Consider the following 13,367-nt stretch of genomic DNA (forward strand, 5'->3'; position numbering starts at 1 on the left):
GATTTATTCATATCTCATAAATGTGATGCACCATAGAATATGAATCAGCTCAAACTAAAAATTCAATTTGCTGCAGAAAAAAACAACAGCTGGAAGAATCTGGAAGATTGCAGGAGAAAAACAAACCGCTTTAGTGCTGCAGCACTTAACTAGATAGATAGATAGATAGATAGATAGATAGATAGATAGATAGATAGATAGATAGATAGATAGATAGATAGATAGATAGATAGATAGATAGATAGATAGATAGATAGATAGATAGATAGATAGATAGATAGATAGATAGATAGATAGATAGATAGATAGATAGATAGATAGATAGATAGATAGATAGATAGATAGATAGATAAAAGACGCTGTTTCCTGCCTGAATCGATGAGTACAGCTGACTAAGCTGTGCAGAAAGGAAAGGCCAAAGAGAATAAGGGGGAAATAGAGAGAAAGACTGAGCAAAAGAGAGAGAGAGAGAGCTGAAAATATTACACCCTCTCAGGCTGAACCTGGGGGCAATGCTCACTGATGCATGCAGTCTTATTAAATATTCATACTGCTGCACTAAAACCTGCACGTCCAGAGAAATAGAGAGATAGTGTGAAGGATGGAGGAGAGAGGAACATGTGCGAATGAAGAGCTCTTTGTGATGAGCTAAAAGAGGAAACAGCCCAGTGCCTGATTCAGAGAGCTCTGTAAACCTCTCATGAGCGTTCAGTTCGTCTCTCTGCCAGCCTGCACTCTTACAGTGAATAAAGCCTTTTTATTGTTCAAATAAATCTCAGGCACTTCTTAATAAAACCAGACCTTCAGGGTCAATCAAAAGACAACTTCATATCATGGTAGTATCGTAATCAATGACAGAGAAAGACGGAAATTTTTGATCACTTGACTGCAGTGTAGGAATCATGTACCCTTATTCAACATATACAAAATAATGAGCATAAATAACTATTAAATAATTAAATCTACAATGACTAAAACTGAAAAGTATTAAAAAATACTGATATAAACTGTCACATACCGGTCTGACTTCTCCATTGGTGTTTGTATACTGTCGTGCAAGCCCAAAATCTAGCATATAACATTTCCTGTATGTTGAAGGCAGTCTTCCCATGGCAAAATTTGACTGGAAAGAAAATCCAAAGATCCTTAGTAAATAAAACCACTCATGGAAACCTAATGACACTGTTGCATTACAGTATATTTTTATTCTACACACGTTTAGAAAACAATTGCAGGAAAGTTATTAAATATTACCGGTTTGATGTCTCGGTGGAGAAAGCCAACCGAGTGAATGGCTTCTATGGATTCTAGAATCTGTTTTCCCAGGCGGAGGGTTGTGCTCATGGTAAAGGTGCCACGCGGCTGACTTCGCCTGAGATCTGCCAGGTTTCTACCCTGAGAGTGATAACAAAGTGTAATTGAAGCCCTCACACCTACATAACAGCAGTAATCACAGTATTTCAGAGAAAACAGCATGTGATCTTTCATAAAATCTTACTTTTACTTGGACTGAAATATAATCACCAGTCTAGTTACTTATTTGCATTGGTATTTAGATTTGATGTTACTGCATATGCGAATAGTTACAAGATAGAAATTGTTTACCTGCAGCTGCATGACGACATAGTTGAATTTATCATTTCGCCCACAGCCTATGAATTTACAAACATGGTTTTTACCTAAAAAAAAGAAAATAACACGGGAAGGTCATTTATGCTAATATTTTAAAAATTGCATTATTGGTCAGGGTGATTAAAAAATGCAAGTCCAAAGAAAAATATATTCACTCATTCCAAAAAACACAAACAAACAAAAATCAGTGTTGTATAATATTATATAAATAATGCTACAATAACACTGGTGTCAAAAATGTTGAACATTCATCTACTTTGTGAGTTTTAAATAAATACTAAATGCTACATAAAATCATTCAATTTCAGCAATTTTTATATATTTCATATTATTTTGTTACGCAAGAATCTGCACTATAGTGTGATGAATTATAGAATTAGCTGTCCTCTTTTGTTCTTCTTTGTGATGACTAATGGTTGAACTGAATCATCAGAATATGTGTGTGTATGCTCGGCTGTATGATCTTAGGCCGCTTCACATGTTCATAGTCACGTTGGCTGTGTTACTGCCGCTTCATTCACAGTGCTAAATATACAACACGCTACACATGGTCCACTCTGATAGGATGGTGATGATGAAGTCAACTAAATACTGTATATAGTTATGAAACGCCACTAACATAAATCATCTACCATTAAGCCTTTGAAGCGCAGTTCTTTGAGTCTAACTTTCTATAACTGAAATGATTCAAACAATACATGTTTTATTATCTTGATGGGAAATCAATTCATAATTGTTTTTACTGTGTCCTCAATATCACTTTTGAAACCCTCTGTGATAACGAACAAACACATTCTCCAGGAAAACAACAGTCCAAAAATCTAAACATAATAGAAATGGATAAGATAAATTTGCAGAAAATCAGTATAGTAATATAAAAATGTCAATAGATGATTAAAAATACAGACTGCCATTCAAATGTTTTGGGTCAGTATGATCTCTCAAGCTCACTTTAACTCAGGCTACGTTTATTTGAACAAAAATACAGTTAATACACTGTGAAATATGATTACAACTTAAAATAACTATTTCCTTTTTTATTTATATTTTAAAAGTAATTTAATCATGTAATTACAAAGCTGGATTTTCAGCATCATTACATCAGTCTTCCTTCAAAAATCATTCTAATACATTCTGAATTGGTGCTCAAGAAACATATATTATTATTATTATTATTATCAATGTTGATAACAGCTGTGCTGCTTAATATTGTTTTGGAAACCGAAAAAGCACAGTATTTACACAAAATTAAAATTGATTGTAAGAAAAGTCTTTACTGTTACTGTGGATCAACTAAATGCATGTTTGCAGAGGTGTCTATGTTTATGCAGAGCATTTTTTAAAAGCCTTGTTTACAATTTTGTAGAATAACTTCTTTAACTTTAACTTCAAGGGGAAGTCGTGGCCTAATGGTTAGAGGGTTGGACTCCCAATCGAAGGGTTGTGAGTTCTAGTCTTGGGCCGGACGGAATTGTGGGTGGGGGGAGTGCATGAACAGCTCTCTCTCCACCTTCAATACCACGACTTAGGTGCCCTTGAGCAAGGCATCGAACCCCAACTGCTCCCCGGGCGCCGCAGCATAAATGGCTGCCCACTGCTCCGGGTGTGTGCTCACAGTGTGTGTGTGTTCACTGCTCTGTGTGTGTGCATTTCGGATGGGTTAAATGCAGAGCACAAATTCTGAGTATGGGTCACCATACTTGGCTGAATGTCACCTCACTTAATTTACAACAAAAACAGTTTTTAAGAATCCAATAAGTACTTAGAACACAAATGACCCTGTGTATTTCCATGGAGAAATCGTCTTCAGTCAACATGTTGTCTTGTCAATGTCAAAGTGACATTGATACTGTACAAAAAAACCAGAACCTAATGATGACCATGCCTTACCCTGCAGTTTCTTCAGAACTGCCACCTCCATCTTCAGGACTTGTTTGGGCTGTTGAGCTGACTCCACTTTTAACGCTACATTCTCCCGAGTCAGCAGGTCCAACGCCTCGTAGATTTCCCCAAACCCCCCTCCTCCTATCTTCTTCAACTGGACACGTTAAAAAGAAACACAACAGGATATTATCTGATTTTTCTTTTTATTTGTATTTAATTTGCTTTTACTTTCTAGTATGAAACGTGAAGTGAGAGAAACAGTTGTATTCCTGTCAATGTAAGAGCTGTCAATGTTTGATGATCTCATAAAAATGCATACCGCTTTTCAAAGCATTCTTCAGACAAATCATCTGGGATCAAATGATCCAAACATCAAAAAGCACTTCATAATATCTGCATTTCAAGTGCCTATATAATACCTTTATTTCACTCACCTGAGATATTCATTTCAATCCACAAACTCAACAAATAATACTGTAACATAACCCATCTACATGTGCATGATCTTGTATATGTGAATAATCCTTGTTATATTGATTACAAATCTAGAGGGCACATGTATTGATCAGGGATACGCAACAGTGCAGCAGTCCCACAGCAGACAAACATTAGTCAGCTTTGCATAAATGTGTCACAAATTTCACAATATAGACTAATACATTTCTAATGGACAACAGAGAAAGCAAAGCTGAAGTCTTCTGATTTCAAATAACTATTAAATAATCCTTGACAATCAGTAATGTCAATCTCTCGTCTATAGTAGTTCTCTCGAGGTCAAGAGCCATTTACTCTGACTGGAACTAAGCAGTCATGTAAGAAGATTCTCTTCTCCTTTGTACTGGGAATTTTTGTTGGAATTTTATCTCGTTGTAATGTGTTTCGACAAGACAGCCCCAGTGAATGGGGTCAAAAGACCGATTAGTTTTACGGTTACATAATCCACTCAGAACAGGAGAAAAGATATGAGGCTGACACCCACGTATATATTTCCATTTATATAGTATGTACCCACATTCCCATAATTTTACAGAAAATCTGCAATAATGCATATTAATACATAAGGAAACACATATATATACTGTAATATTATGATTATAATTTAAAGTAACTTTTAATATATTTTAAAAGGTAATCTATTTCTTGGATGTCAAAGCTGAATTTAGCAGCCTTTGGTGTCACATGATAATTCAGAAATCATTCTAATATGCTGACATCTGCTCAAGAAACATGTTTTTTTTTAATCATTTTCATTTTTTCATGTTTCATGAATGTTGAAAACAATTATGCTTAATATATTTGTGGAAACCATGATGCAGTTTTCCCCAGAATTCTTTGATAAATAGCTCATAAGAACAGCTTTTATTTGGAACAGTATGTTTTTTAATTATGTAAAAGTCTTTAATGTCACTTTTGATAAATTTAATACAAACTTTATGAATGAATGTTTTAATTTCTTTAAAGAAAATGGTTTCTTACCCCAGGCTTTTGAAGGGTATTGTATTAATACGAATTAATATTTTTTTTAAAAAAAAGAATAATTAATTATTTTCATTATGTTTTTTTTATACTCCAAACCTCAGGGAAAAAAATCCTAAAATATTGAACTCAAAATCTTCAGAAACATTTTTTTAAATAAATAAATAATAATACAAAGTAACATTACAAAAGACAATGAATAAGCACTATTAATGATTCTAGCCTACATTCAGGTCACTAGTCAAGCAAAAGTACATAGGATATTTTGAAGTGTTATATTTATCTTGGTGCATTACAACTGTGTGTCCCTGTGTGTCATGTACAGATCTTTGAATACCTACCACTTTCCATCGTTCTTTGACCATGCAGTTAGAGGGCAGAATGTCCTGCTGCTCTGCAGTGCCGTTCATGTTGCTGTTGTCCTGCAGAGATGGCGCTAGGAACTGCAACCCTGAGAGCACTCTGGCAGCCCCCAACTTAAATGATCCATTTATCTGTGAAAAGCCACCAACATGTGTTCAATTACCGATTCTTCGCTATCGCTATCATGCTATTGGTCAGTTGAGCTGGCTTCTACATGCAGTGGCCAGTCAAACTTCAACAAACGCTAACATTCCAAAGAAGGCAGTTATCTTTGGAATGTCTAATTTTTAAAAAAGCAGTTTAAGCCAATTTATTCCTGCATTTATTTACTGATAAATATTCAAGAAGCGAAATGCTGACATTAAAGTGTACTCTGAGCATTATAATTTTACTATGCTTTTAGCAGACAAAGAAAAAAGTCTACTAGGCACATCCATTGACCCACATAGTTTTTGACCTAAATACCTGTGCAAATAAAATAGCCACAAACAAAGGAGAAAAGTCTAGAAAACACGTGACTTAAAAAAGGACACCACAATAGACTGCATAAGCAAACTGTGAGGATATATCTAATACCACATGCTACTGTATAGATGCCAAGTACTGTAGTTTATGAAGTGTTCAAACAGGGGATACTAAAACAGTTCCATTAAGTGTGCTGCATGGCATTTCTGATAGGGTTTTAAAGAGAAGCCATTATCAAAGCACCTAAAGTATTTATTAACAACCTTACCATTAGAATGTATTGAAATGAACACATTTAGCTTATTTCCCTACAGCAATGGTATTCAAATCCCATGCTAGACCAAAAAGGGACACACTGATCTTAAAATTCTGTCTGATATAGATAAGCAGTTAAAGTCAATGGTAAATGGTTGATTCAAATTCTGTATTCTCTTGTTTAAATAAATTAAAAACAAAACACTAAAAACTAAAAACTAAAAGCCAATTTTAACAAGTGAATTTTGGCATCACAAAATAATAATGTACAAAATAAAAAAAACAGATATTTAATTTAAGATTGTCTAAATCTCAATTTAACAGTGTTAATAAATTATTAGTGTTTTCAAAGGTCAATGTTCTGAGTGTAAGATGACAGTAAAGTTAATTTTACTGTTAAAATAGAGTCAAACAAATATATATATATACATATATACAATTACTATAAATATCCAATATCAGCTAATAACAGCTCATAACTGCCAGTGTACTGTAAATAGAACTCAGTTTGTTTCATTATTAATCACTTGTGTTTATATGTGTTTATTGTATAAATTATATAATATTTTACTATTATTATAAACATAATTTAGTACAAATAGAACACATAATACGAAACCAATAAAAAAAATCAGTATTGGTCATTAAAAAAATATTCTAATTCTAAAATAAAGTTTGACAATATACTACATTGGTCATTAAAATTATATAGACTTACACCTTCTTAAAAAGTGAAATTGTGCCACTTCTTAATTAAACATCAGCCTTCACTACAATTGAAGTTCAGCATTACAATTCTCTAAATGCTTATTACAAAAACATTACTCCAAGGTTCAGTTTTGGAGTCACCTTCTATTAAACTAAGGTTACAAAAGATGCATATTAGAACCCAATAACATGCTATTTGGCATGCAGCACCATTGTTTTGTTGGTTAAACATGCAGGGCCCAGCTCGGCTCAGATTCAGTAGCTCAGTCGCTAAAACACATGCCCAGCCCAGCATCCATCAAGAACTGCAGTCTCTAGTGCAGCATCTTAGAGACGTGCTCTATGGACAATCTAGGAACAAACTGCACTATGACATAAGGTAGACAAAGTTCAGCCAAGAAAAGTGACAGAGCAGAGTATTGCCAACTCATGTGCCAAATTCCTGACACCTGCACTGATGTACCCTTGATACAGGCAAACAAGGAGATTTGTGGAAAACAACTGGAAGATGAAAATCTGAATGTTATACAGACAGTGGCAGGGATGAATGATGCAGTTTACAAATATATATTTAAAAGACTGAAAGCTTGTTTGGTCTGAATTCACATGAGTTGGCAAAAGAATGTGAGCAGTGAAGAGTTTAATCACTATGTGTTGGTTTCTGAACACTGAGATACAACTGAAGTTCATTAAGCCAGCATTTCCACACCCTGCAGTGGCCAGTTATCAATGGGCTCTTTATTGTAGCTGCAGTATACCGTTTTGAATATAACAACCATTATTGAAGAATGAAGCTATTTAGCTTGTCGTTGTCAATTATACCTCATGCCTCACTTTCCCATCTTTTCATTTACAGCCAATCGTCAACAGAGTTCAACGAGTTTCTACAACCTTGGTTCTGGAAGTATTTTTTCCTTTCATTTTTCCCATAGGGATTTTAAAAAGTCGTTGAGACATACCAACCAGCTACGAGGTGAATTACAACATTGGATAAAACTGACTGTGCTTAATGGCTTCAATGGGGGAAAGAACTACAATCCCATCAAGCATTGTTGGAGAACTATAGAACCAACCCTTTAAAGAGACAACATATTTTACACTTATTGCAAAATACGTACTGTGGTTGCCATTGTAGCAAAACTTTACTGTGAAAAATATGGTAGCAACATTTTTATGTTTTAAAGATTTTAATTCAATTTGACTTCCAAAACTACAAATGTAAATGGTTTGAAGCATAGAGAGACCTCATTTGGAATGATCGGAGTGATTTTGAATTTCCAATCGGTGGATATTTCTATGCAGGATCAGGGGGGGTATGTAACTTTAAACCAGGAATTTATCTGTTATGCACAATTATTTAAACAATAAGTTAAAATAATGAGGGCTGATGGCTTTAGCAAAGGCATTCCATTGATTATCAATTTCGTAGCTCACAGTAGGTCTATCAAAAAGTTTGCAAGCTATCTTTCCCCATATGGAGAAAAGGAATGGGATTTTTACTTCCGCAACTAGACTTCTGCATGCTATTGTGACCACATTTGGAAATTTGAGAATGAGAAACAACTTTGTAACCAAAAGTATAAAAGGTCTATCAAGGTGTGGAAATGCTATTGCTTCATTCCAACAATAAATGGAATCCACTTTAGGTCAAAGGACAGATGAATATCCCTGATAGTTTCTACATTAGCTGCGATCTACCCTCTCCCTATGAGCGACTAACAAGCAGGTTCCGAACAGTCTTACGGGTGTTGTCCGAGACAGGCCGTAATGCTGGCGAAACAGCTAAAGCATCCAATCGCACGGCCTATATTCCCACTAATCTGCATGGGAGCTTTTTTTTTTTCTCCGTTTCGTTCCAGGGGACCCATGGGATGTGAGGTTACGGTGAGCGAAAAGCAGAGAGGGTTTCCATTCAGGGTCACCTTAATTAACAAAGAATAATAATTGAAATTCCTCTGAATCCCAGGGAAGGGAAGCGTCAACAGCCATTTTGTGATCAAACTCTGAAAAGTGAAGTGCAGCCGCATTTCCAGGAAGGGAGAGGGGGAGAACTATGAAGGACAGTGTAACTCTCTCACCATTTTCACAAATCTCTTCAATAACCTTACGTCTCTGACAAATATCTGGCAACTGACCAATTTAGTCGACGCCAAAACCCTCCTTTGCCAGCCTACAAGCCAGAAAAACAAGAGAAGAGATGGATTATACTTAACAAGCAATTAGTTTTGAGCACTCTGAGCTGATGCAACGCTTGATATGATGTTACGGCTGTTTTGTTTTCCTTCTCTGCACTAGTTGACAAGGATTCGTCACATCGGTCAGTCGTGGCCGATGACACGATCTTAAACTGTCAGCAGCTCGTCTTTTGACTATTATGACACTCACCATCCATCTTAAGGCAAGCATGGGTCAGACAGAAATTCAATCCTGAAGGATGAATGTCACAAAGATCAGTTTGCACTCAATGTCTCAGAGAAAGTTGATACATGCATTATTGAATCATAAACTAATGCGCAAAAGGAAAAAATTTGTCTTTGACTTGACTTGAAAAGACTTTGCCGTTACGTAAGCCCTGTGAACTGAAGAAAACAGAAAACATACTGATGTGCAACACCGTGAAATGGACACAGATACATACACACATTACAGGACACTTGGACACATATGGGCCATTGAGAAAGACAGACAGTAAATACATATAATGCTTTCATAAGTGCATAAATGTTGTGTTCAAAAGCATAAGGGAAAGTGGGGGTAAGCTGTGCCATTTTTCCTTGAGTTTTCTGAATAGGCTGTGGAGCAGGGCCACAAAAAGGTCCAAGTCTTGTATTGACATATATTTAAAATAAATAATTGATAAAGCAATATCCCTTCAAAAAACACTTTCTTGCACAGTATTTGTTTTCTTAAAGGTTTAATAAGAGCATTTACTATTACTGAATATTTTAGTGCAGGGAAATTATTTCCAATTTTATATTATTATTTTTATTATTAATATACTAACATTTTTTTTAGATACTTAAGTACTTAATTGCCTAACAATCTATAATATATTACTCTGTAAATTTGGTTTGATATAAAATGTATTTTACCCATCATGTAGAAAATTTACTTTCATATGCAAAAACTCACTTTTGAAAACTTTAAAATGTACTTTTCTCTCAATCACAGAAAGACTTTTTCAAAATATTTGGATGCAAAAATTGTGAGGATGACCCATCTTAACCCATTCTCTCTTATGCCACAGAGTTGGAGTAAAGTTTGTAGGAAATGTACACAATGTCTTACAAAAAGCACTGTATAACAATTTATGGCTTACATAAAACTAACATTTCATTGCAACCCTTACTCCAGATTATTTCACATGCTTTAGTAAAACAGATAAAATGCAATTCCCTATTTTTAAAAAAGTGAGTGTGGATGCTCTCACCATACCTGGCACACAGACTACACAAAGTCAGTCTTTTCCGTCGTTTTGAAATCTTCATTTGGGACCTCACAGTGACACAAACGATCAACTGGGACCGTTTTTAATACTATAAACCGATTGATTTCTGCATTTTGTTACTGATGGTCTACTTAGCTAAAATTGTGTTCACGGATGCGAAAATAATTCTTAAAAAAAAAAAAAAAAAAAATATATATATATATATATATATATATATATATATATATTAGGTTACTATGATTTATTTATTTCTTTATATCTTAAAACAATATGAATCTCAGGCACGCTTCTAATGCACTGCCTGCCAATCGACTACCACAAAAACACCCACTGAACAAGCGCACTTTGTTATCTAATCATAAACATCATTCCTATAATATAAATATCATGCATTTATTAATGTCACAAAGGTCCAAGGTTAAAGCAAAAAAAACAAATATGACACGTGACGTGCTCTAATTCTCCGTATAAACGAGCTCTATGGCATCATAGTGCAAAACAGCCTAAACCACAGAGAATTATAAGAGTATACATCAATATTATTCTACCCAGATATTCCATACATCCGATATATTATGGTAAATAAACGACACGGCTCTCACTGAACACAACTATTCGGTCGCGCAACCTTATTAGCGTTGGTCCGCACTGCAGCGCGTCAAACACCCATGCAGTGACTCTTTACAATCTGTAGAGGACGCTTTCTATATGAATATTCATTAGGTTGAGTGACGATCGTCTTGTGTAGCTACGTGATTGGCTGATAGACAGGAGCTGCGCTAGTCAACAAACGAATCGAACGCGTAGCTTATGAATTTTAATTACGAATCAGGAAGGTTAGAAAGCAACGTCAGACTGTCCTAATTATTATTCATAAGCTCTGCCTTCGCCGTAGTAGGATTGGTTGCCTCCTGGCTACACCCGTTGTCACTGTGCATTTTGTTTAGTTATATAAACTAGTCAACACATTAGACAGATACAATTATCTAAGATTACAAAACCATACAAAAATGTTCATTAGGCCAAAGTAAACATACCGATTCTAACATAAAAGCGCATCCAAACAAAACTGCAAATCTCAAAATTGAAGCCAACAAACATCACCAGGGGTACAAGAGACAAGTGTTATTTTCAATAAACGCCTATAGTATGTTTTTCAATTACCAAAAAAATAATTTGCAGACATTTCGGGTGCAGTTGGATTAATTCACATTCCTACAGAGAAGGATGTTTTAGAATGATAGCGTGTCTGCTCCAGGACTGCTATGGCCTGGCATCTCAGGAATAGCCATACTCACTCATAGCGAAATCAAACGGAATATAAAGCGCTTATTACCTGCTCATTTTCTTATGTGTGGAGGCTCATAACCTCTTTTCCCGCGCCAGGATACTCTTTAGACCTCTCTCCATGCACCATTGCTAAGGATGCTGCAGCTCCCTGCTTTGCTCCCCGCCCGTCTGGATCCCAGCATCAGCACCACACATCACTCTTCCTCTCTGACCTCCACCACTGCGATGCTGATGCTCTGCAGACGGTATTGCGCTCTCTGCTGGCAGGCTCTTCACAGGACCAGATTTTTTATTTATTTATTTATTTATTTTTATGGGGGACCAAATGATCAGTAAGAGCAGAACTAATATGTCACACGTTTTAAACTACATATATCAAGAACATGCTCACAGATGAAACAGAGAACAAACAGCATTGGATGAAGTGGATTAGAGCCCTTTACAGGCCTCAAATATAGGCCCAAACCAGGCTTTTCCCCCTCTTCCCAAAAACAGCTTATACTATTTCAGATATAAAAATAGTTCAGTTTGTATGAAATGGAAAATCGATTGTATTTCGTTTCTTTTTTTAAAAAGTTAATTGAGAAAAATGTTTGGAGCATTTTTTGTTCATTAAATGTAAGTTGTTTTTTTTTTTTTTTCTTAAGTAAAGACCAAGCGGCCAGCGGCAGACAGTGATCATTGCTCATGCCTCATCGAGCTCATCATACGCTAAAATACACCTGCAGACGCCACTGCACAGAACAACCAAAAATTGTCACAAACGTTGGAATCTGTGGTAATTGGGACGCTGCAGAGGCTGTGACCCGGGCTTGGCAGAGGCTTGGGTTGTTAGATCATGCCTCCACGCCAGAAATATCAGGTTCAGCCCTGTACACCAGAACCTGTCAGAAAATATGTGTTTTGTCCAGAACAACTAGTCAGCAAAATTGTCTGATACCTAAAACCCATGAACAGCAAGTCTTGTCTCTGCTATCAGCCAAGAGGTTCACTGAGTAAATTCAGAAAAGCACAGAAACAGGAGATGAAGTGATGTAGTTATAAACCAAACTGCTTCACAAAAACCATCCATAAAACCTGAATTTACAAAAGCATTCCCATGTATTTTCCTTGTTTTATTACCATCCCAATTGTTTTATCTTTAATTACTTTACGAATATTGTAATATTCTCTTATTTTATTATCAGAGCCCCAAATCTTCAGCAAGTTTTTATCAATGTTGCTTTTAATTAATGTTTTTTCCTTACATTTTTTCCAAGGAAAATTTCTATTTTGTCATTACAACTCACTGCTCTTGACTTGAGCTTAGTGGTTCAAAATTTAACTGAACTGCCAATAACAAACTAAATAAATGAATAAACAGTTTTGTTATCATTGTTTGATACTAGACCGGTTCAATTTTGCAATTCTCGATTCCAATTTCGATACCACAGCAAAAATAGCATAACAAATAAAAAGAGAAATGAATCAGTAAATGAACAAATTACAACCAATACCACAAATAAATAAACAAACCAGCCAACATTACACAAATTATTCATGCTTTAGGTTTTTGGGTTTGGTGTTCAGCATCAATTGCAGTCACCTGTCTCTCATAACCTCATCAGTCTCACACTATAAGAATGGCACACAAACACTCTCACATCGTGGTTGATTGTTAGCCTAATGTTTCCTTGCCTTGCTTTTGTTTTCTTCAATTTTGGATTGTTTTCTTTTCTGTAGTTGTTCACCTGTTACCAAATTACCCTTTTAGATCACCTTGTGTGCTACTTTTTCACTGATGTCTTGACCCTGCCAGTCTAACTACATCTTAATAATAAAGCCTGTATTAGTTTCAAAGGCTAGG

At 35.5% G+C, this 13,367-nt stretch overlaps 1 protein-coding gene across 2 annotated transcripts in view; it reads right to left on the reverse strand.

The window, feature by feature from the left end:
• Positions 1-11,705, reverse strand: part of ttbk1a (tau tubulin kinase 1a) — a 32,376-nt gene extending 20,671 nt beyond the window's left edge. Inside the window, exons 1-6 of one of the 2 annotated variants that reach the window (XM_052569903.1) lie at positions 11,568-11,705; positions 5,334-5,486; positions 3,523-3,670; positions 1,606-1,679; positions 1,255-1,395; positions 1,019-1,123 (exon numbers count right to left, since the gene is read on the reverse strand). In XM_052569903.1, the coding sequence (XP_052425863.1) occupies positions 1,019-1,123; positions 1,255-1,395; positions 1,606-1,679; positions 3,523-3,670; positions 5,334-5,402 (537 nt within the window). In that variant the 5' untranslated portion in view covers positions 5,403-5,486; positions 11,568-11,705. Of the gene's footprint in view, positions 1-1,018; positions 1,124-1,254; positions 1,396-1,605; positions 1,680-3,522; positions 3,671-5,333; positions 5,487-8,861; positions 8,946-11,567 lie in introns of those variants that run through there. The other variant, XM_052569902.1, reaches the window with a different exon arrangement.
• Positions 11,706-13,367: the final 1,662 nt, after the last annotated feature.

The sequence above is a fragment of the Carassius gibelio genome, chromosome B11 (genome assembly GCF_023724105.1).
Source record: "Carassius gibelio isolate Cgi1373 ecotype wild population from Czech Republic chromosome B11, carGib1.2-hapl.c, whole genome shotgun sequence".
In the NCBI taxonomy this organism is placed as follows: domain Eukaryota; kingdom Metazoa; phylum Chordata; class Actinopteri; order Cypriniformes; family Cyprinidae; genus Carassius; species Carassius gibelio.